Genomic DNA, 25,125 nt, shown 5'->3' on the forward strand with positions numbered 1-25,125 from the left:
TGGCTTTTTGGGGGGGCCGGGGAGGGGAATAATGGCACTGGCCCTGAGATGTCCGTTCCTCATACATCAGCTCAAGCGTCCTGCTCCAAGGGGAGACTGGTGCTGCTGGGTGCAAGGGGGGGATGTCAAGGGATGCTGGGGGGATGCCGGGGGATGTGAAGGGATGCCAGGGGATGGCGGCTCGCTGCCGAGACCCCGGCCACCCCTTTCCCTGCACCGCGGCTGAGCCGCGGGGGTCCCCGCGTACCCCCCACCTGTCGCTCCAGCGGTGCCCCCACCCCCTGCCCGCCGTTGGGGGGGGGGACAAGAAGAAGGGGGGGGCCGGAACATCTGTCTCCATAGCGACGGGGCGCGGCGGGGGGGTCTCGGTGCCGCCGCCCCGCCCCGCCGTACCGAGCCGCCGCGGAGCCGAGCGGAGCCGGCGCGGCCCCGCGGAGGGCGGCGGCAGCGCGGGGCTATGGGGCCGGCTGGGAGCGGGGCCGGGAGGGCGGGCGGAGAGCTGCCACCCCCCTAAACCCCCCTAAGCCTCCCATCCGACCCCATCCCATCCGACCCCATCCCATCCCAGCCCGCTCCGCCGCCGCTGCTCCCCGGGAGAGACCCCTCGCGGTGCCCTCCCGGCCCGGCCCGGCTCGGCTCGGCTCGGCTCGGCCCGGCTCGGCTCGGATGCCGCCATGGGCAGCCGCTTCTCCAGCATCCCCGCGCTGCCCCGCGGCGGCCAGGGCCGGCTGCACCGCGCCCGCCACCATCACCTGAAAGGTAGGGCTCCCGGAGCGCCCCGACGTGGGGTGGGCACCCCGGGGACCCCGGGCTGGGACGGGCACCCCGGGCTCCTCTTCGGGACGCGTTGGGTTCCCTGGGTGCTGCGGGGTGGGACGGCCCCGTGCCGGCACCCCGGGGGAGCGAGGGGACAGCCCGTCGGAGGAGCCGGAGAGCTGGAGTCTCCCCCCGGGTGCTTCTCTGTCAGGGAATGCTTCGCCTCGGCGTCTTTTCTGGGTGCCACGGGAATGTGTCTGTGTGCGTGGGGCTGACAGCCCTGTCTGGAGGAAGGCAGGGGGTGTCTGGGGCACCCTGGCCAGCTTACGCGGTTATTCTGCTCCTTGTGAGGATGAAAACCTTTTCTGAAATCCCTGGGCACTTGCAGGACCAAATCAGATGGGGATGGCTTCTGTAAGGCGAGCAGGAGTGACTGCCAAAGTCGCCTCTGTCCCTGCCCTTTTTTGCCCCTCTGGGCTGGGAGGCTGGTAGCAGAAAATAACCCGTCATTCTGGAAAGGGATTTCCTTGGGCAGCAGCACACGCCGTACGTGTTCAATGCTACCTGGGTACCTCTTTGTTAAGCGCGTTTTCACAGCCAAATGTGAATGGTGGGGGCAGAGGATGTCAGCCGTCCCTCCGTGGGCAGGGATCGAGGGCAGGTGCTGTCCCCGCAGCCGTTTCAGGTGATCAAAACTTGTTGCAGCTTCACCAGTGTTGCAGAATTTGCAGCCGGCAGCATGGGAGACAGGGATGCTGGTATTCACCCTCGTTTTTACTGAGGTTTTAACCATAGTATAGGGGAGTGGAAAGGGTTAATAAGGAGCTGGGCAACTGGTTGTTCTTCTGAAGGATTTTCTAATACTTGCACTATACTTCCCTTCCACCTCTGTGCTTGGATGATTTGCACCAGTTGCATGAACTGAGGGTGATTATACCACGGCTGTTAATGGCCATGCAAGGAGGCATTACGGATGCTTGCTGCTCTGCCATGGACAAAGTCAGTCAGAAACCCGGCCCAGATAACGGCCGTGCTTAAAATCAGGCTTGCGAGGAGGAGGGTGCTGAGCCCTAAATGGTGAACCATCGCCTCTGTCAATGCAAACAAGAAGGTGCACGAGATGCTGTAGTAGCTGGTGTACGATTGTAAACTACCAGGGAGGATTTGTCTCTGAGAATCACGCTGTCAGCTAGAAATCTTTCTGGATCAACCTTAAGCAGATAAGAATTTATAAACTGGAGCCAGAAGGGACACTGCCACTTAATCCATTACCAGTGGCTTACGTGAGATTTCCAGGATGCTCTGTATGAATCACCTGATTTGGGGGGAGGGAGCCTGATGGCACTTTTGTTTGTTTTGTTCTTCCTTTAATTTCCATTTTAATGAAATTCCTACCTGTGCCAAGACAGCAAGTAGAAATGTTCTCAGACCGTAGCACTGACATCATTTTGATTTGGAGTAAAGAGTTAACAAGACATTGTCTTTGTTGTAAAAACCAAGCGACTGCCAGGGACAATATGTGCCTTTTCTGTCTTTTTTGAAACCAAACTGCCTCAGGTCCTACATTTAAATGCAGAATAAACAAGTCTGATTGGATCTGACAGGTTCCTGTAAAATGCTCTGGAGGCACAGCAAAGTATGAATGTCACACAGTTTTGTTACAAATCTGCCATTTAACATTTTGTAAAGTGTATTTTAATTGAAGGTCCCCAGTTCTTCTTCCCTCTGTGCCTCGCTCGGTGAGAAGGACACTGAGCTTTGATAATTTGGCCACCATCGAGTACTCTCCTAGCCTGGTGCCAGAGGTGATTTAGATTCATTCGTGCTCAGGAAGAAGCTGTGACTGCTCATGGTGGTCTGGGGACTCTGATGTCAGTCCCTGAACCTTACAAATTCATCTCTGCTGTGTAAGACTCCTGTAGATCTGCTTCCCACACATACTGAAAGTTTTTATACCTTTCTTTTCTTGCTAGTCCTGCTAAAAATGTTCACCATTCGTTAAGCACATTTTCTGAAGACCCTAAGATACTTCGGGTGGCACTGAAGGCATAACACAGAAGTATCATTGAAGACTGGCATGGCTGGCAGAGTACTTGCTGTGCTTTTGGTGGCAGTGCATAAGAAGGAGATCACCCAGCTGAATTCTTGGATTTCAGCTTCAGTTTTAAGACCAGGTAGCTGGAATAGGAAGGTCTCCACTGAAGATGCTGGTGAGAGTAAATGTGGAACCCCAGGCTGATGATTTTACTGCTGCTTTCAGAGCTGGACAACACTTTAAAATGTGATCTGTCCAGCCCTAGAAACCTCTGCTTCTGTTCATTAGAAACTGCTGGATGCAAGGACTTTGGAGTTACCTATTCCAAAGCACTGTGTCACCCCTGATATTGGTGTCACAGTTGTGCCTGCAGGCTTTGGCTGGGTTGGAGATGGTGAAAACTAAAATCAGTGAAAACAGAAGACGTCCGGGACCTCAGCTGCTCAGATGCCACAGTCTTGATGTGGCTGTTAATCTTGAAGCCATGGCCAGTAGCTGGAAGGAGTTTGTCATTTGATAGTATAATGATGGGAAGGTTGAGGTGAGATCATTTTCAGCATTTCTGAGAGTTCTTCACTTCCCATAATCCAGACGTGGCTGTTTCCCTGGGGTGACAGAAGGTGATCCATTGTGCACTTTCCTAATGAGCAAAAGATTGTGATTATCTGGTAACAATCTCCTTACGTTGCAGCCAGATAAACTCCAGGAAATTTTTGCTGTCCACCCTCTCTGAAATATGGTTTGGGATTGCTGTCGAGCAAGGTGTCTCTTAATTCTCCTTTGTAATCCTGCTGTAGCTGTAAGCTGCCCTCCTTGCCTAGTGTTACCACTTCCACACGTCTGGAGCTGTTGCATTGCTTCCTTAGCTATTGCTCAGCCTTGCTAGATCTGTTTAACTCTTCCTGCTGTGATCTGTGGGCTGTGCACGCCATCAGGGGTGTTGTGTAGTTCCCGGATTTGCTGGTCCAGGATGCTAGGAATGCGTTTTTTGCTGGCCCTTGGACAAGAGGTGAGGTATGGGACCTAAATTCCATCTCCTGGGCTATGTGGGCAAGCTGCTCTTTATCCTCACTTGTCTTCATGTCCTCAGCTGCAAGAAGGCTTAGCTGTTTCTGTGGACCACTGATCAATATTAGATTGTAAAAGCTGAGAAGTCTTACTGTCTCCTCTCTTAAGCCCTTTCCTCCAGCATCCTAGGCAGGTTTGCTGCTCTTTCTTGAACCTCCTCTTGCCTTGGAAGGTTGTTTTCCATGGAGAGAGACAGTGAGCAGGATTTCTTCCCGTCGTGTTTCTCACGGGTTATGATATTTATGCAAAAGAATGCATGCACTACGTTAGAGACAGCCCAAGGTAGTCAGGGATCCTTTTCTCAGCAGTGGCTGATTACTCATGGGTTACTCGTTATTGTTTGTGTTGCACTGGCATCTGGAGGCTCCTGTAGAGATCTGAGTCACGCTGGGCTGGGTGCTTCTACAGCCTGTGCCGAAAGACCGTGCTGTACTTGCTGCTCGTTCAGACAGATAACTCTTGCTCATGTGTCTGTGTGATCTCTGGGACAATTTGGGGCTTATATCTCTAAAGTACCATGAGAAGCAGGCTGGTACCTTGGCAGGACAGTTCTTCTGAGTCTCTTCTTTTGCTTGGAAGGCTGAAGTCAGTCTACAGCAGTGGTTTGCTGAAAGCTGGGACCCTGTCCTTCTGGCTGTGAGCCTCCAGAAACACAACCGTTGTGCAGCACAGCACCGTGGAGATGGGGGCTTCCCTCCTTCCCTTAGCCCCTGGGGATACCAGTCATCACTACGTCTTACATGATTCTGTAGTCTTTGCCGGCATTTTTGCAGTTGCTGTTCCAAATTTTACATGTCCCATTGACTCATAAATGTCGGACATTTTTCTCCTTTCACTGGTATTTTATGAGCCTCTGAAATGAATGCAGGAGATAGGAATCTGGATGGTGGAGGCATTTCAGTAATTTTATGTTGTTGACAGGAAAGAATATCGTGCTGCCAGCTCCATTTCTTGTACTTGCTAGATAAAACCAAGCGGGGAGGAAAAAGACATCAGCAGCTGGTGAACGAGGGGATTAGAAATCGGGGTGCAAGCAGGGCATCAGGGAGAATGCCAGCCATGGTGCTGTGGGATAGCCTCAGCTCCCACTGCTGTCATAATTGGTTCTTCGAACTATCATTTTGTTTTCTTCTAGCCTTAGGGAGTCAGAAGTTTCACCGTCACAGGCTTTGAATGTTGCCTCTGGCTCCCTGCTCTTCTGCTTTTGTTCTGTCCTGGGGTTTGCGTTTCCCTCTGACCTGTCAGTCTGTCTGGGTTGTAGGTGTAAAGCTTGTCCTGCCTGAGGTTCCCAGGTTTGTGTGACCTTCTCCCAAGCACTGGATTTATTTCCCCAAGTTACTGAACTTTGACGTATTGAATTTAAGCTGCCTAAAATCGCCCAGTGCTCCAAACACAGCAATTTATTGACTTTACATTTTTTTTCCAATTGTCCCTTTCATAAGGTACAGAGGCCTGTAGGTGAAGCAGGTAATGGTGCAGCTCGTTGGAAATTTCCCAGGAAATGGTGTGGTGCTTTGCCGACAGGGACTCTCTGTATTTCACAAGGGCAAGAAAGGCCACTTCTGAAAACCACTAGGAAGCAAAACAGCAGTGAGGTGACTGAGCTGAAAATGTTAGTTCAAGGCTCAGTAGTAGTTAAAAAAAAAAAAGGCAAATGAAATAGTAGAAATCATAAGGGAAGCCAAAGAGAAGAAAATAGAGGCTATGATTAAATTGTATAAATCTTGATATCTGTAGTTCTGCTTCTTCCCCTTCTTAAAAGATACAAGAGATCTGGAAAAGGTTTGGAGGAGGGCAACAAGGGTGGCGATCAAAGGTCTGAAATAATTTAATGTAAGGAATGATCAAATAAACTGGGACTCTTACCTCTGGAAAAAGGGACAGCTGCTGGGGTGGTAAATGATAGAGATTTGAAAGTCCTAGCTGGCACGCAGAGAAGGGGCAGAGCTCCACACTCTGCTGTCTCTTCCAGTACAGGAACTAGGAGGACATCAGGTGAAGTTGGTAGATCCCAGGTCCCTTTGAGCAGATGGAGCCTGTAGCCATCTGCAGTGGCTGGTAGCTCTCAGAGCTCATTAATAGTGGATGTTATGAGTGCAAAAATGGATCCAATTTTACGGGAGATTGGAAGAGGTCGAGAAAGAGGAAGTTTCTTGCATAAAAAGACTGCACACTTGCCCTGCTCATGTGGGCTTTCCAAGGGGGTCTTCCTAAGGCTACCCATAGTCAGCTGATAATGATAATGCTGAGAGGAGAGCTCAAAATTTCTCCACACCAGTGACAGATGGAGCTGGGATGTTCAGTGATTGTATTGATGGCTGGAGGGACAGAGCCTATTCTGATGTTGGCTGGTCTCTAGCTGGATCCATCCCCCTTTTTTTTTTTTTTTATGTGAATATCCCTGCCTGGGTGTTTACAGAGTGGTTCATCACCACGGCAGTCATGCACAGAACAGAACATCCAGGCTTTATCTGGGAGACAGCAGGGACTGTGACGAGGTCCCTGTGCAAACTCCCAACACATCTTTCATGGATGAGGCTGTGTCTCCTGCACCCCGGGGTTTGGACAAATAAAGGTGCTTTTGCATTTGTGGGCTTTTGTGAGTAAGAGAAAACAGGTTCTCTTTGCTTACTTTGACCCCCCCGAGTGACAAAGAGTGTAAGTAGCCCCCGCTTTTTGTTGTTTCCTAGACTACTGAAATATCAGCTTTTGTGGATATCCCTGTATCTGGGGAAGGTTCTAATACAGAGGCTTGGGAGATTTCAGATTTGGCAGCTGTTCTTACCTACTGCTGCTAGGATAATTGCAGGAACCAGCTACTTCTGCATCGCTCAAATTGTTGCCTGTGGCAAGTACACAAGTACACGTTGTTTTACTTACGGTGCGTAATTTCACGGTGGCTACTTATTTCAGGATGGGGATCCACATGTGCTCTGGCTTAGGCTCTCTTGAAATTTTAGGTCAGTTCTGAACTGCCCTGAAGAGTGGGGTCTGCAACACCTGTGTTTCGGTAGCGTCTCCGTCCTCCAGTGTCCATCCATGGTTGATCTGAGATTAACGTGGATCGCTGCACCACGCAGGTGCTCAGTGCCGGGTTGCAAACTGACAAATCCCAAAGTTGTTTCTGACTTTAATCACAGCGCTGTGGAGGTGCTCGGTTCTGTGCCACAAATTGACAATTCCCAAAGTAGTTTTGGAGACGAGCTGAATTTTAACTGAAACGTAGAGGCTGGCAATGTTAAAGCTTCTGCTGTGACTGAAACACGTGTACATGAACCTGAGCTGCCTTGTAACCTAACTGGGTAGGGTACTGCTAGCTGTGCAGCTGGGGAGGAGGGTAGGCACGTGGATAATTCCCCATATGAAGGTCTTAGGTTGATGCAACTATGTAGTTAAAACTAAGCCAGGGCAGCTTTCCGTCTCCGCTCATTCTTGGGCATCTCTAGCTGGTAAAAGCAAGTTGTATATAAGATTCTAGTTCATGTTTATATTACTGGTTATTTGGCCTTCCAGTAACACGATTAAAATAGAGTTGCATTCTAAAATTATAGAGCAGAGGATGCCATGGTAGTATTACATGTATACAATTCTGTTCGTCCAGCTCGGTTCATCTCTTTGCTGAAGCATGGGGAAGGATTCTTGGCTCTCAGAAAATGATCAGGTCAAACCTCAGGGCTATTTTTATGCAAAATTCTAGAAAGTAAATGTTAATAGTTCTCAGCCAGCCTGAAAGACAAAATACCATGCAAATTTTTTATTTTATTTTATTTTATTTTATTTTATTTTATTTTATTTTATTTATTTTATTTTATTTTATTTTATTTTATTTTATTTTATTTTATTTTATTTTATTCATTTTATTTCATTTTATTTCATTTTATTTCATTTTATTTCATTTTATTTTATTTTATTTTTTAAAATGTGCTTCGTGTATTGTGTAAACATTTTTGGAAAACTAATACTAAAATTTTAGCCAAAATAAATTCTAAAGTACTGGCATTGCTTGTGGAGTATCTGTCCTCTCTTTGTTCCTTCATATTCAGTATTTGGGTTTCATGCTGGTAACACTGACACTTCCAGATGTTCCTGCATGTGTGGGCTTACACATGTGCATGGGCATATGCAGGGATTCCCTGTTGACTGCTGAGCTCATCATTTTTATGGTATGGCCAGAACACACACACTGTATAGCACTGGGATGTGAGAAGACTGGCAGCTCCCACATTATTTTCTAAATGCATTACAGCCCTTTCAGCAAAGCAATGGCAGGGAAGCTCTGTAGCTGGCCATTGCCAACTACTCCTGGTGAGAAAGAGGTCTGTGGGTTGGCCACGAGCTATGGGTGCAAGTGTCTGCTATCCAACGTAAGCCTGCCTTTGCCTTTATGCTTCCTCCTTTGTGCTCCCTTTGGCTTGTCTCATGGAGGGGTACAAGAGGCAACCCATCATGTATAATTAAAACTTTATGTGTGACTCCAGAAACCACTGCTGCCTATTTTCCCAGCCAGGCCAGGGGAATATTCTGGGAAGCAGTTGTGTGAATAATCGAAGTGGAAGAAAGTTGATGAAAAATTCCATTGACCCAGTGGAAATATTTCGACTCTTGGGAGTGTCTTTAAAAACCTGTTCATTTTGGGTAAATGAAAAGGTTGAATTTGCTTTTAAACAAAATGCTTTGAAAGTCTGTTAGATGGGACCAACAAATGGGTCAGATTTGGCAGGTTTTGGCCATTTCCATTCATTTTCAAACAGGTGATTCAGAAGGGGTTATAGGTCTGTTTCCCAAAACTGAGGGAAGGGTGCTGCCAACAAGGGCCTTTCTTCTCAGCAACAGTCACACCTTTCCTGAAAGGGTGTTTTTTTAATAGTAATGGAATTGGGTTTGGTAAATTGAGTTTCTCTGTGAAAGAGAGGTCTCAGTGCTTAAATCCGTTATGTTTTATAACATTTTCTCAGGCGAGAAGAATTCTTATCTGAAAAACATATTTATAGTCATTGAAAATATTGTATTTGAATTTGCTAAAAGCTGAATAAATCAAAGCACTGTAGGAACAGAAATTTCTAATGTGCCAGCACAGGCATTTTGGGTTATGCTTTGAGAAGTCTCAGACTACTGGGGTATGAAGGAAGGAGTCTGGCTTTCGAAGAGACAAGGGTCTGCGGGATGCTGAGCAGAGGTGGAAATGTGGGATCCTTTGTCCCAGAGGAATTAATCAGGGGCACTTTTGGGGTGTTATTTATGGGGCTGAATGGGAGCATGAAAGTCTTTGCGAGCAGCGTCTGTCTGGACATCTTTCTGGCTTCACCCTACCTGAAAGCTGGAGCTCACACCCTGACCCTTGTTTAGAAGAAATATAATCATGTTATGCTTGATTCATTCTAATTTATGTTGACTTCCCATATGCCAACATACGATTTAAAAACCCCACTGATCATCTTTTATTCTCTGTTAGGCATAAGCTCTGCTTGGTTTCCCTTTAACTGCTACTTGGATGGAGCCGTGACTACGTTTTGTGCTCTGCTGCTCATCAACACCATCTAATGTAAAGATTAGTATTAGACTCTTAACTTGCTACTGGACAGGCTTTTGCCAGATAAGCTGAGCAGAAGTAGATCCAGAGCTTATTTGCTATCCAGATTTCAACTGTTCATCAGAAGGTCAGTTCAAATCTCCTCCTTACATGATAGCTGCTTAATTTAGCATTTAATTGTATTGGTATTACTACGGATGATTTCTTTTATTTGAGCAATCAGTGGAATTGCATTTTAAAATATCTATATATATCTCACTGGATCATTTTTGTCCATGGTAAATGTTTACTTTGTATTTAGCAAGTATTTACTAGGTAGGAAGGGAAGAGATGGTTTCCCACAGACATATTGACTCCCTTTAGAAGACAGGATGCAACTGGAAAAATTCAAACAGAATCTGTGTATTATGCGAGTGAGTCACCTGAGCACGTGATAGAAAATGGAAAAGAAAAATTGTGCCCCACCAATCAGTTATGTTGCAGTATTTCAGCAAATACAAAAATGGGAGAAGTAGTTGAAATAATTTATTTATAAAATATTCTGCAAATACATTATGAAGGGCTTGGGTAATGCTCTGATGTTAGTACTGGATTTCTACATTCCCATTGCTATCTTGGTGTATCATTTATTCTACTTGTTTTAATGGTACAGCTCTTCCATGATTGCATCCCTTAATAGGCATTAAAAAAAAAACTAGAAGCTCTCACTATTTAAATCTACGGATACCTTTTGTTTGGAGTAGAGATGCCAAGCAATAAGGACAGGCATCAAGAGCTTTTACTCCTCCACTTGCAATCTGTCCTACATTCGTTGTGGCAGAAAGTTCTCACCTTAGCTGGATGCCTAACAGCCTGTACGGATGGTCTGGTGCGCAGTGCATTTGCTTTGGACGGTTGTTCTCAGACTGGATTGTCATACACTGGTGGATTTAGCAGAGCGATTAAAAATCAGCTGGAGGTTTCAAGCAGAGAGCTCCTGCAGGTGGGACATGTCGTGATGAATGGAGCGAGCTCTGGTGCTCTCGCCCACGCTCTGCGTGTTTGGTGGCTGAGCAGATAGAGTCAGTCCCCAGTTGTCATCCCAATGTGAAGCCCAGGAGGAAAAATTGCCGAGTGATGGGTGGGAGCAGAGACTGAGGGTAAACTCCCAATTTGGAAATGTTAATGTGACATCTATTATTAATAACCCCGCTGTGAAAGAAAGAAAAAAACCTAATGTTTTGCTGCAAATGAAGCTGTGACACAGGGAAGTGGCAGGCAAAATTAAAATTTCATTCTTGCCACGGTCTTACAATAAAGGTTTTGTGATACACACCCAGCAATGCCACTATAAATAGTCTTGTTATCTAATCTTCCAACTCAGAATATGACAGAAGATTACAAATAGGGAAACAGTGCAGTGTAGCTTTTAGCTATTTTCCCACTGCTTCACTTGCTTCTGCTGGAGCATTATTGCTCTGCCCCTTGTAATTCTTACAGAGACAACATTATTCACAAGTACAGCATGTCACAAGCAGGAGGAGAGTTCAGATAAAACCCCGAAGATTTATGACATAGTTTAGATAAGGCCACGTAGGAACTGAAACGAGGGAAGCAATAATTTGAAGTCCGGCGGCATTTCTCAGGGTGCGGTGAGAACTTCTTGCCAGCTCCACTGGCTCAACACAGAGTGACCATTTTATAAGAAGGTGCTCCACGTGGTGGGCTGCAGAGAGAACCCTCCCCTAATGAATAACCCAGACACTCACATGGCACAGACTCTGTCCATACAGGTTTAGGACCTGATCCAAAACCAACAGGACGATGCCAGAAAATTTCACAGGGGCATAGCTAGCGCAGAGAGAACCTCCTGTTCCTTTTGAACTTTTTTTCCCATGGGAGAAGAAGGAGGTGGCTGGAGGAGGGATGATAGCTCCCTTCTTCCCCTCTCCCTGCCCTGCTGGGGATGCAGATGCCCATTTCTGACCCTTCCTTGGAGCCCTCCCCAGCCCATCTCACGTGGGGCACCTGAAGGCAGCGAGGAGAGCTGAGTCCTTGGAATGCTTCCCCTGGGCAGGAGCAGCTGAAAACAACCTTCTGTAGCCTTTGAGTGTGGACACAAATAATCCTTTTCCACAGGGGAGTGTGGATCACTTCCTCAGCCTTCGTCAGGTAACACAACCTTATAGCGGCCATGGAAGAGGTAGGAGGGAGTATGGCTGTTTTAAATCTGTAGCCCCACAAGACTCAGACCATCCACTTTTTGCTGTATGAGGGGAGCCAGAAAGACTTGGAGTGCTTGTTCAAACCCCGGTGCTTCCACACCACGCAGCCTGGAGAAGGCTCTCAGCCTCCAGCACCCAGCCGGACCAGGCTGGGGCCGATGGAGCACATCCAGGCAGCTTGGTGGAGCGTGGTGGCTGGGACACGCGTGCTGTCCAGCCATGGCCAACTACAGAAGTCCTCTTCTATGCCTCTATCAACGCCTTCTCATGAAGGAGCTAAAGCAATGATGAAACTTGAGGAACTGAGCCTCCCTGCAGCTGTTGCTGGGAGGAGGAAAGAGAGCTTGTGCCATCCCCTTGTCCAAAAATAGGACAAGGGATGATTCCCAAGCTGATTCCCAAGCTGATTTTTAGGGAGGTAACATGATTTATTTTTATTTTGCACAACAATTCAGTGGCAGGAAGACTCAATTAATCAGCTGCGTAGGACACAGCAGTCCTACATCCATCAATTCCTGTAGAGTTCATGTAATCCAGGGTCAGGATCCAGTTTTGCCTCCCAGGGAAGTGCTGGGACTCGAGAGCTTCCACCTGTACTCCCAGCCCATTGATGCAGCCAAACAGGCATTCACCTCCACGTACCTACACCACCCACTCCAATCCCTGGGCAGCACAGCACCCACAGCATCCTTCTGAGAGAAGGCGACCGTCTTCAGCCGACTCACTGAGGTGGGCACTTCTGCCTCTTGCAGCCCTCTGAAAATCGTCCTTAAATATTGCTAAAGGCAAAGAAGCCAAAGGATAACCTGCCTGAACTGAGGCCCAATGTTGCTAGCAAATTCTTTGGGTTGTTCCACCCACCCCAGATTCTGGTATTTCAGCTAAATTCATAGGCAGAAGCAATCAGAAACACTAGCATCTGCAATGCTTTCTGGGCACGGGCACTCCTGAGCTGTAACCTATTCACCAGGAAGCAGAGTTACCTTCCTAGTAATTAGATTCTACAGGCAGATCAAATCAGCTGTTGGAACACAGGTTTTATATATATAGTAAAATGCTCCCGGGTGTGCTTTTTAGTAGCGCTTCTGGGCTGAAGTAAGGATTGGTTAATAAGAGGCACCCAGACCACATTAGGTGGTAAAGGAGAGCTGGAGCAGGGTGCTTTTGCTCTGATTCAGGGATCTGATTAAATTCGGTGACAGATGCCAAGTATTTATGTCCTTGCCCGAGTTTATCTGTTAAATTAGGAAGTGTTAAAAGCAGGAGCTATTTTTGGAATAAACATATTAAGTAGTGATGGAGAGTGCCAGCTAGGTGTTGGTGGGGTGGTATTTTATTTTTATGTGTGCTTGTCCAAGGTATATTACTCAGAGCATCAGAATAGAAAGCTGCAGGGATAATACACTGCTCTAGGTTTACATCAGAATACTTGAGTTCAGAGCACCCAGTATGTTTTTTTGTGACATTGTGTGGTATCAAAAACAATATGATTAAATTATATTTATGGTATAAGCACAATTGAATATAATGTAATACTATGCAATTGTAATTTTTTTCTGTAAAGCTCCTGCCAGTTGTCCATATTTCTGCGTTAACAAGGAGAGGGGATTATCTTAATTATGTTTTTTTTTGGATGTTGATAAATGTCCAAACTCTAGAGAAGCTGTTACTTGCCTTGGAAACCATTGCAAACACACCTCCTGGTTCTTTGCTCACTCTCCTCCTACCAGTAGTCTTTCTCCATTTAATTTATTCTGTAGCGTTGCCAGTAGTGTTGTTTTGCTTGATTTATTCTGTAACTTCACCTAAAATAGACTCTGACCTTTAATTTTTGTTTATAGCTTGTATATAATACTTTATAGATTTTTTATTTTATTTTATTATCACTTTCTTAAAGAGCATTTTACCCTTTTTAGCCATTATTTAGCCTTTTCAACTTTCCATAGGCAATCTTGAAGCCCCTGAATGGTGACAATTTACGGCTGAACCAAGACGCAGGGTGAGGCTGAACAAGGTGACCCATAAACTTCAGAGAAGTTGTTGCATTTCCAGTGCCTCTGAGCCATCTTGTGCCTCAGAAATTAATATTAGTAACTGCCGCTTACAAATTGCCTTTTACTGTGCTCCACCAAATAATACGGTGCTGAAATAACTTTGGCAGTTAAAATCTCTTGGAGTATTCAAATAAAAGCCATACATATAAGGAAGACAGATCCTGTGTAGGAAGGTTACAGTATGAAAAAAAAAAAGATGGCTTGCTTTGTCTGCAGGTCACATTGACACGCGAGCTAGAAATACACGTACGAGATGGAGACCTAGATGTGCTAGATTTAAGGGGGAACTCCATAGCTGCTTCCGTGGGATTATTTTCAGGTGCTTGGATGAGTGAATAACCCAAATATAGTTTAAGCCTGTGACTATTTAATTTTCATAGCAATGCAAATACATTAGGCGAAGGCTAAGAGCTCTGCATCTAATTTAGCAGTGTTGCTTTAGCAACATCATGCAGGATGCAAATAGTCTCCTTGGTAACACTTCCTAAGTGTCATTAGATAAGCGATGGTTACAAACACGGAAGCAGATCAGAACGAGAGTCCTGCTCTTGTCCTGTGCCTTTTTATAGCCCCAGACATCACAATTAGCAGGAAGGCAAAAGGGGAGAGGAAAGCAGTTTGGAGGGTAGGAGCTCTTGTTAGCATTTTACATTTTGTTCTTTGGAAAAGCACACCGGTGGTGACTGGGTTATCTGAATTGTTTTAAATAATGTTTTAAATAAAGGGAGGGTGCTGTCCCTGCCACTGATGGCACCTGTCAGGGACAGGCACAAACTGTTCTCCTTGCTCTCCAAGGGATGCATGTTGCAGGTATTAACCCTGCTGCCATCTACCTTAATGATATTCCCATGTCTTGGAGAGTTTTGAACCGAAAGGTTAGGAAAGGGAGAGGGAAGGAGACCCCGGCACTCAGCATGGGGGTGGGCCTGTGTCTTCCCTCTGGGTAGTGGCAGGGGATCTGCTTCTGAGGGGATCTGCTTCTGGGCTGGGACCAAGCACAGGAGCTGCTCCCCTTCTGCCGAGTCACTTTCCCTGCCCCACTGTCACTGTCAGTGCATTGCATCTCCAAAACCAGATTTGGGTTTTCTTGTTGAATTTTGAAGACCCTTTCCCGGGAAGCAGCAGTGCAGTAGGGATGAACGTGAGTAATGGGGTTACTTAGTGCTCAGAAACAGGGCAGTTGCTCTGCTGTTGGCAGAGGAAACTTTTCTATATAGAAAGAGTTGTGAGTGGCGGCAGCTCTCATGCAATATATATATATATGTATATATATAATCTTTTTTTCATGAGGGGAAACTGCAGGGATTACACAAGAATCCTAGCTTTCGTTTGACAATGCTTCCCTTCCCCATCCTTCCCTTCTGTATACTTCTCTTTTACACAGAAGAGCTGAAAGGTACATAACCAATATGACCTGATGGCTCAAAACTCAGAAACCAGACAAAAGTTCTGCCAATGCTTTCGTTTTACACTGATCTTTATTTTAATCCCACTCGTTGATGTCTGAGGATCTTATCCAAGGTATCTGAATGCCTGGTAATGTCAGCACATGAAAGACAGTGGTGGAAGGAGCCAAGTCTACAATGGCTTTAAAAGAGGTTTATTCGGGTTTGGGCTGAAAGTCTGAGAGCAGATGGTTTTATTTTATCATGATCTTGACCCTGCTTCAGTAGAGGGAGATATCTGGTGGACTTCTACACTTTTGGGAAGACCCTCGGAACCAAAGTTAAGCCAGAGCCTTGCAGCCAAACACCTCTTGAACTGTGACCATCAGGTTCGTACGTAATTACAGGTCCCAGGGACTTGGGGCTGGCCAGTCTGAGGGGATTCATTTCAGCAGTGTGCAGCACCTTGCGATTTAGACTCATGGCAACAGGCTGACTGCAATTTCTCCTCTTCTGAAGTAAAGGGAATTGAAATGTCAATAGCCTCTCTTTACAAGGAGAATTTAAAAAAAAAAAAAAAAGAAAGAAAACCAAACACAAACCATCCCCCATAGCCCCTTTTTTACTCACAAATCCTCTTGGAATTCATCCATCTTCATATCGCTCTTATCTCGTGGCCTCCGCTCTAAATGTCAGTGCTAATTAACGGGACCTTGGCCCTCTGTGTTCAGATGATTAACAATCTGCCGTTCTGATGATGAACAATCAAATGTTTGTTCGTGAGAGGGGGGCCCTCAGGTCTCCTCCACCTCCCAGGGGAAGGTGCTGGGCTGTTGGCCTTGTGCGTGACACGAGGCAAAGTCTGACACACCACTTTACCCCATGCTGTCAAACCCAAGCAGGTGATGTTCTCCTGAGTAGGGTGGGAGATGTGTTTCCTAAGCCGTCTAGAGGTTAGAGCAGCACTGGTGAGTTTTTTGGATCCCAAGATTTGTTGGATACCAACTGTTCCATCCCTAAAATGGGACGTTGCTCCTGCCCCAGAGCAGCACAATGGTTTTCTGCAGCGAGGTTTGGGACTGCTTTGGAGGTGAAATTTGTCTCTGTGTGAAAATCGTTCTGCAGTAGAGGAGCAGCTGCTCCTCACCACCGTGGCCTGTGGCTCAGTAGGACAGGGGAGCCTGGACAAATGACTGCTAAATGGGAGCTCAGCCCTCAAACTGCCCCTCCAGCTGCTGTGTGCACAGCAGTGTTTCCCTCCAGGACAGCCACGCTGCTGTGTTTTTGCCACCTGTGGTTTGTAGGCACAATTTTTTAAAAGAGATGGGGATAAGAAAATGATCTTTTCTTTCCCCTGATACTCCTGGCCAGCCCTGCAAAGCTTGTGCTTTCTGGGGAGAATCAGAGGGCACGAGGGCTAAGTGGGTTCTCTCTGCATGCTCTCTCCCGGTGCTTTGGGCTCTCCCCTTCTTTTCTCACTTCATCAGCTGATGCTGTGGTTTTGCAGGGCAGCATCAGTTAGCGGCAGGAGCGCAGTGCAGGGCTGTGCTGCAGCTGTGACAGAGGCTGCTCCATCCCCGTGTCCCTGCTGGGGCCTGACGGACGTCTCCTGTCCTGCACCGCTCCCTCCCCCTCACAGCCCCTGGGCCGGACGCTGCCCCTCGCCCTCCCGCCGGCAGTCGGGGTGGTCTTAGGGTAGGAACTGGATATATCAAGGCACCCAACCCAGCACACGAGCCTCCTCTCCACCAGCCCCCTCATGACCCCCAGCCCTGACTTCTCCGTTCCTGTGAATACGCTCCTTTCTCCCTTTTGCACCGAAAAACAAACAGAAGTGATTGCAGCCAAAACTCCCTCCCGGGGCGACTCTGGCATGGACACAGAAGTCTCTCATTCAGCATTCACCTCTGACAACAGATGACTTTTGGCAACTCTCTGCTTGCTCGGATGGGTTTATTAGCGCTTGCTGTGTGCTTCCTCTGCAGCTGGAGCTGCTTTCACGGCCGTGCAGGCGTCTGCAGTGTCTCTTCTCTCGCTGGCACCCCTGCCTGTTATTTTTATATTTTTAGTGGCCTTCCTCGTGCAATAACAGGAATTATCTCTTCGATAAGCATCTTCTTAACAGAATATTAATGTATATAATTAGGATAGTATTTGCCTCTTGATTCACACTGTTCATCCCAAAATTGGCTTAATTACACAGCTGCTCCTCTTGAAGGAGGCCCTGTTTGTTTAAAAGCTTGAATATGGAGATAGGGGCTAAATTCCTTCCTCTGAGAAGGCAACCTCAGTTTTGGATTTCTAGCTATTTCGTCAACAGTGTTTTGTTTGTTTTAAGGAGGGGAAGAAGTAGAAGGAATGGTACTGCTGGTTTTTGTTTTAATCCTCTACACAGGGAGCGAGGCACAAACCCCCTTGGCCAATTGACTGATTTAGTCACTTCTGAGCTGCTGAAGGTAAAAAGCATGAGGATCTCACATCCCTTGGTTCATGTGTGATTCCTGTGGTTTTCTTCTCTCTCTGATGTCTTGAAACTCAGGTGTCCCTGCCAGTCAGACAAAGTCTGTAGGGTAAGGCACCTGGCTCTCACCCGCTTCCAGTCTGCAAACCACAAAGCTAGCTTTAGCAGCAGCCTCAGCCTTGGTGTTATAAAGACATGGAAGAAAAATGCCTCCAGACAAGTCTGTGGGATTATTTCAGCTTTCTGTGAGACAGCTGAGACGTTATGTTCAATTTTGCTATCAATTCTTCAGTTTTGAGCATTGCTGCTGTAAACTATCAGCACCTCCTGTGAGTACGTTAGTGTTTGGAAGCAGGCAGTAAATCAGATTATAGCTGCCCTTTATTAACCCTGATGCACAAGACTTCAGCAGTAGAGGTTTGATTCAGAGAAAATGAATGAGGATAGTTAAAGTCAAATATAAATAGAGCTCATTAAAAAACAAACAAACCAGCCTCTGTTTCATTATATGACTCTTAAGTGCACCATGAGAACAGAAGCAGTCCTCATTAAAGTCCCCTGGCAGCCTTGTTCTCTTCATCTTCTTCTGCAAACTCACGAGCTATAGGAGCTCTTGGGGACATGAATCCAATCTGTGCCTTGTAATGGCAGAAAGAGGGGGAAAAACAAACAGAACAAGCCTGTGTGCACGTGCAGGCAATAAAATGAGCACAGCCCTGCCGGCACATCCACGTCCCATCCAGACCCCTGACAGAGCATCACTGTTGTCCTGCACCTAGGGCACCTCTCCCGTGCTCTCAGCATCACCCTGTCCTTGCCGGGCTGTGCGGTGATGGAGGAGCCTCTGGTGTCTCCTCTTCTCCCAGCACCTCGGTTTGGTGGTGCTGTGGGTGCTGCGGGTGCCACACGCTTCCTGTCCCCATGCAGGGGGTGCGCCTCTCTGCAGGGTTTTGAAGCACGTGTGTGTTGTGAGTGCTTTCATGAATAGGAAGTGCTTGCCTTCCTGAGGTCCTGAGCGTGTAGGTGCAGGGAGTGTGGAAAGAGTCCTGGAAAGGATAGTGGGCAGTGTTTGGGAGGAAGGCCTGTAGTTCTGGAAGTGCAGCGACTTTTAAAGCAGAGTTAAAATATTTTGTTTTTAAAAAGGTTTGTTAAGGAAAAGACAGCGTGAATCTCATTACAGATAGTGCAATAGCACAAGTGGGAGATTAATATCCTGCATAAGGGAATAAAACTGCAATATCTCTTGAGCAAACCTATTCCCACTGGAGAAACTGAAGACCTGGAGACTTTATCAGCAAACAGCAGCTTTATGCCGTTTACAGGTGGAGCAAGCGTGGAGCCTGCAAGGGACCTGTCTGCAACAATTGTACTTTTTTTTTTTTTTTTTTTTTATGGTCTCCTTCTGTTAGAAGCACCAGCTCAGTCCCACCATTATCACCAGTCCAGTCCCAGTGTTAGTAGCACTGGGAACATCAGGTAACCAAAGTCCTTGGTCTTTTAAATCAACGTATCACTGACCCTTGCTCAGCACAAGTTTAACGTGCACACCAGCCACAAGGGCTCCCACCGTTCCAATTTTATGCAGAAAATCGTTCAAAAGTTTTAATTAATTTTAATTCGTGGTTGCAGAGCAATTTGGTGCATGCAGATGGAAAGCGGTAGAGAAGTGTTAGTTCATCTCACTTTAGCATTTTTTTTTATGTATACATATGTTTTACAAAAAGAGTTGCAGCTTACTCAGAACCTGGACTGGACCAAAACCCGACTGTTTAATTACTGTTTACACAGAAGTAATTTGCAAAGTGTTAATTTCCAAAATCAATGCACTCCAGTCCAATAAATATTTAATGCTTCCATCTGCCATTTTAAAGTTAGTTACCAACCCTGTTTGATGAAGTCTATGAAACAGTTGCCTGCTGTTGACATAAAGAATGGTTTTGAGATCCAGCTTGTACGGAAACCTAGAAAAAAGCAGGATTCCTAAATGTAGTTGGGTTCTCTTCTCTAGATTTAATATGCATGGGGAGACCATTACATATGGAGACAGGTTTATAGCAGACAGGCCTACGTAAAATTACATCTTAATTTTATGAGGGGAAATAGGCTGAGTCTTTCCCACGGGCATGGCGACTGCAGATCTGAGGTGTGACCTGCAGGAGGAACCTAGCTGGCACATGCAGCATCCTTAGCAGGGGGAGACGAGGTGGAGAAGACCTCTGCCCACATATGCAGGAGGGAGCCAGGGTTCCCATGGGCCACGGTGGAATGCCGACCCCACCGGCTGCACGGGGGACAATTTAATTGCTGGTAGTCACAGGGGATCTGGAGCTCTCTGGATGGGAACGCCCTGTGCCAATGCAAATGTCACCACTCGCAGCACAGCACGGGGGTCTTGATGATTAGTTGTTTTACTGTTTTTCTAGTATAATTATGTTTAATTCATGTGTTGTTTCATCAAAGTGTCTGTCACTCAGGGCTTGGCATCGTCTTCTTAAATAGCTGGATATAAAATTACAATGTGTTTCTCCAGTGAGACCATATTTCCAGAACATCATGACAGCTTTATTATGACACAGGGCTCTCTGTTTAGCTGAACAGATACAGTGAATTATCCTCTTAAAAAATCAAAATCTCTTGCAGTGGGTCATTAGACTTGTGCCATTCCCTGTACAGGGTTACTCTGAATCAACAGCATGGGCATCTGCAGCCAGGGAGCTTGTGCTGTGACATTTTAGCTTCCTTGCTGGGCCGGGGTGGGCTGGTACATACATAGGAAATAAACTGCAAAGCACCAGGCAAAACAGGGCTGATTTTCCAGCAGAAGCTGTTCTCTGAGTCCTTCCCCAGCCTGGTGGCAGCTTCCAGGGATTATTCAGAAAGCAGTGAAACGGTGGGAATGATCCCCATGTCCCCGTGGTGCCTAAAGCTCCTGCATGAACCCAGAAAAGCGTCGCTGCCAGTACTAGCACGCTTTAAATACCAGTCCCCCAAAATGCTAGCGTGGGCTGCTGACAGATGGGTGGAAGCCTGTAAATAGGAAAATATAGTTTAGATAACATTTGTAGCAGTGTATTCAAGTTATTGCTCAAAGCTATTCCTCACTGTACTCTTGAGAGTAAAAAGACCTGCCCAAACCTAACAGGACCCTACGAAATTGCTTCCTGTAGCTTTTCTGCTGTGCAGGTGGGTGTTGTAACTGCACGGGGGACACATGACAGCAAAGCTCTTCTGGACGCACTTCATGATGTTTCTTGTAGTAGATGGAGGGTCTTTGGGGTGGGTAGATATGTCAGTCAACCTAATAATGGCCTCTGGAATAAAAAATACTGCAAAGGGCTGCCCCTGTGTGGCTGGGAAGCATGGTCATGTGCTGGTCTTGGTGTTTGTACGAGTGGTGATGTCCCAGAAAGAGGGAAAAAAAGAGGAATGTGGGAAAATGTGTTGGAGACATAGTTTGCAGTATTACTTTGCTACAATTATTATTATTATTAATTATTTTAAGATGGCTTTTAAACTTTGTGGGGCAGGTGCTGACTGGCTGCCCTCTGGCTTCATTAAACAGCATCCAACCTCAAGAAATCCCTGGTGACTGGAAACAAATATTAAATTAAGAAATCCTTTTGGCTAATGGCTGTGCCTCTACAGCCAGCAACGTGGGGTTCCAGGCAGTTTTCTTGCTGTTTTTTGGGGGCAGCCAGACACCCCACATGCAGGTGAAGTGGGGGGAGTGGGAAGTGGTTTGCTGCTTCATACACTGAGCTGAGATGTTTGTGATGCTGGGGCAGTCCTGAGAAGCACCAGACACTTTCTCTCCCCATCGTCTCCTTTGCAGCAGTCTCTGTAGGAAAATATAATTTTAGCACTGCAGAAATCTGCTTGTTAATGGAGGACGGCACGGTCTGCTAGTCACAGCAGGGCTTACTGGAGATAAATCCCTCTACTCGATGTTCCCAGCTCTCCCACGCAGACACCGAGGCATTCACCTCTCTGTGCCTCACGGTGCCTACGTACAAAGATAAAGGAAGCAGAGATGTGGAGTAGCATTATTGTTATTGGGGACTAATTCTAACCAGAACTGAGCGGCAGGTAAGAGCAGGCAGCTCCCGATTCCTGCTGCCAGCATTTAGACCCAAATTTGCGACTCACTGTGAGATCCAAGGCAGGTTGAGCTGATCAATGTGGGGCCTGCTGCAGGCCACCATTCCCTCCCCTCCCACTTCCTTCCTTTTGGAAGGATCAATCCATGTGCCTTTGCTGAAAATTTAACTTCACTGGAAGGATTGTACAGAAAACTGGAGGTGTCTTTAAACTCAGTGTGTGGTTTGTCATTTGACCAGCTTGTCGGCTTGACCTGATGAGTTCTTTTGTGACTTAGGGGAGATTCTCCTCCTGCTGACACCTCTTTTGCTCTCAGTGGCAGCCCTGTGCCAGCAGGTATGACCGTACCTGCACTGATTTGCAGTGCTGTCCCTTCCAAGTTCACAGAATCACAGCATCACCTGAGGGCCGGTCTCCCAGGGCTGTGATTTTCACATTTTTCTGAACCAAGAGGCTGTCTGTCATGAATTCAGCAGATGAAGTCAATGACGCAGCCTTGCCGTACTGCTTCCATCCACATATCTCCATCTCAGGACCTGATGTCCTGCCTTGCACGGAGGCCGAGCAAGGCAGCTCAGTTTGGTGAGGAATGGGCCGGTTGCAAGGCTCAGTGCATTTGCTTCTTCATCGTCTGTGGGCCTCGCTACAGAGGCCTGATTGTGCCGCCTCTGTAAGCTTCAATCAATTGTTTCCAATGGCCATATTAGTATTCTGCAAAGAAAATTGAAGTGCTTTCATGAAGTCAGCTCAAAGGACTTGTGTGTGAGCTATTGTAGGGAACAAAATGGTTGCTGGAAAAATTAAGCTTTTCTTTTTTTAAGCTTATGTTGTGCATTGAATTGTTTAGGTTAAAAAAAAAAAAAAGTCATTTAAAAGGCTAGAGCCTGGCTCAGGAGAGCAGGGCCGTGGCAGCCTGCAGGATGAGACCCAGGGTACAACTTGACTTCTGTAGCCTCCTGCAGGGCAGCCAGCGCAGAAGGAGCCTTGTCAAAGAGATAAGCAAAGGCAAGCTGGCCAACAACAGCATTCCTTAATAGTGCTCTTCCTGGGTATTAAAGTAATTCTATGAAGCAGGAATTTAATAGTACAAATCTGGCTGATAACCCTTCTGGTAAATAACAATAAAAAAGCTCTGACAGTCCAGCCCTAGCTTGACTAATGTAGCGATAGTATCTGTCTTGAAGAGAAAAATGTAATAGCAGAGGAGGCTCCTTTCTGCCATTTGTCAGGGTTGCAGAGGCTGTCATTGGGTGACATTCAGGCCCAGAGACCAGCGCCCACCTACACACCTTTGGGTATGTTTTAAGCCTTCTTAAAATCCCCTATTTCTGTGTCCCAAACCTTTGTTCCTGATGCATTTCATTTGAAAAACAGCAGCCTCCTTCCCTCATTTAGTGTGGGGACTGTTTCTCTCTAACAGTCAGGAAAGACTGAAATAGCAACCCAGGCAATCTGTTTCTCCTTTGCTACATTAATAGCATTTACTAGTGCTGAGACCTCTGCTGCCCTGGGCAGCATTATGGATTGTGTGTTTTTCTTACTTAATGACCAAGAGAAGCCAGAGATAGGTGATAAACTTGGCTAAGCACAGAGTACTGAACGAAAGGGTTTGCATCTGCCCAGGTGGGAAATGGGGGCTTCATTGCTGTGTTTTCTTGCTCTTCTCCAGCATTAAAAGCTTGGAATTAATTTGCTTTGGGTGGAAATCATTGGAATTGATTGGAAGGGGCTGCTGAGTCATCTCCTCCCATCTGCATATTAATGCCACCCCACACCCTTCATCCCTTCCCACCCAGTCTGAAAGCAGGGGGGTGAGGAGATTCCCTGGCAGTGTTTGGGTGCCAGAGGCGAGAGCTGAAGCTGTGAGACCTGGCTGCCCTCACTGTGCAGCAACCAGTGGGAAATGCTGCCTTCCACTCAAATATTTGTTCTGTGTTTGCTGCTTCTTGTTGCAGCCAAGGTTGTGTGCATTGTTCTTTCCCGGGTAGACACTGGTGTTCTTGTATGAGTAGCTCAGGAGAGGTCTGCATCAAGCAGCAGGCAGATGTTGGGAGCTCTGCTTTTAATTGCAAGTGTGCAGTCCTTATGTGTAGCCCAGATCAGCTGTATTTTTACTCAAATAATGCTCCTTGGGACAAAGAAGGGAGCATAAAGGTTCCCCTGCTCTCATTTCCTTGAACAGGACCAGGCTCTGGCTTTCCAAGTGGTAATAACCAGCATTGTTGGGGTTGATCTCACGGTAAACTAGAGGCCCCATTTAGGATTACGGCCTATGTGGTTTGGTGTGGTAAAGAGGACTTGGGGAGGGCAAGCTCTGCCTTGGAGAATGCATCCTTCTTGAAAAGGTCTTCTATCTTGTTTTGTGGTTTGTATATCAAGCTTTATTTAGTTCTGTGTCAAAAGCAACAGCTTTAAGTGCCCAGAAGTTCAGGCTTGTTCTTCTTTCTTTTTGGTTATTGATTTCAAAACAAAATTATTTAGAATAGCAACTTAAGTAAGGTAATGTTATTTGTAGCTTTCTAAGAAAGTGTTGGAAAAGGAAAGGGCAAACCTTTGCTATGTTTGGCAGCTTTCTTGGAAACTTTATTCCCTGTGTGAGAGTGCATTAAAAATAATGCTCTCTGGCAGCTCTTTTGGATCCTGGAAGTTAAAAGGTAGGAACGAATTCTGTATCACAGACTTCTTATGTCTTCATGAAATGTGAAATCACAAAAGTCTCAGACTTGTGACTCAGTCTCCTGGAGAGCAAAGCCACCGGGCACACTTAATTTTAATGACTTTTCAGTGTTACATTGTTCTTTCTTTCCCCAAGCCCTGGAATGGGGTTTATGTTTTCATATGATAACAGAGGATGAACCTCACAGAGTCTCTCTGATGGCCAATTCTTGTGTTTAAGTTTGCTTGGAGCTTCTCTGTTGATGCCTGCTGCTGTATTGTCTCTTTGGCTGGGATTTCTTCCAAGTTTGCAAGCAGACACGAGGCTCAGCCCCTCTGAGTTTGGACCCAGCTCTGAGTTTTCCTGGAGTGCCAACTGGCCTGCTGTTGGGTACCAACTGTACTGACTCTGCTAATAAATCTTGTAGTCTTGGGTGATAAAAATCAGTTTCTAAATTTAGGATAGCAAAGAAAGTGGTAGCTGTTATTCAGTGGGGAAGTTTATTTTTTTCCTCTGAGTTGTAACTAATCAGATGTTGTTGGAAACACCATCTCTATTTCTTGTACCTCTTTTTCCTTTTTTTATTGCATGAAGACTTATCCATTCAACACTTATCACTGTGTAAGAGTACTAGTAAACACAAGCTTGTTGATGTTTGGCATTCTGATGCTGGACTTGAGGGGAGATCTACAACTTAAAAGGGGGTTGAAATAATGAAACCCACAGTATAACCTATCCTGGGGAAATAGCAATGGATGATGTTGACCGTGAGGGTTCTGTTTTCTATCAGTTAGCAGTGAAATGGGATCCTTAAGTTAAAACTATATAATTGCTCTGCAGCTTTTGCATCTGGGGCTGTGGGTACTGTTCATCTTCAG

General features: G+C 46.4%; 1 protein-coding gene and 1 long non-coding RNA gene across 2 annotated transcripts in view; one reads left to right on the plus strand and one right to left on the minus strand.

Annotated features, from left to right (window-relative positions):
* Positions 1-379: 379 nt before the first annotated feature.
* The window catches only part of NEURL1 (neuralized E3 ubiquitin protein ligase 1), a 159,484-nt gene continuing 134,738 nt past the window's right edge, over positions 380-25,125 (plus strand). The window contains exon 1 of the mRNA XM_080597802.1: positions 380-759. Within this exon, the coding sequence (XP_080453928.1) occupies positions 675-759 (85 nt within the window). The 5' untranslated portion in view covers positions 380-674. The remainder of the gene's footprint in view (positions 760-25,125) is intronic.
* Positions 13,513-23,551, minus strand: LOC308197418. The gene is made up of 2 exons (XR_013952916.1): positions 23,133-23,551; positions 13,513-22,302 (listed from the first exon to the last, which is right to left on the minus strand). It is a non-coding gene; the product is annotated as an uncharacterized lncRNA (long non-coding RNA).

The sequence above is a fragment of the Anser brachyrhynchus genome (genome assembly GCF_964034855.1).
Source record: "Anser brachyrhynchus genome assembly, chromosome: 6".
NCBI classification, from domain to species: domain Eukaryota; kingdom Metazoa; phylum Chordata; class Aves; order Anseriformes; family Anatidae; genus Anser; species Anser brachyrhynchus.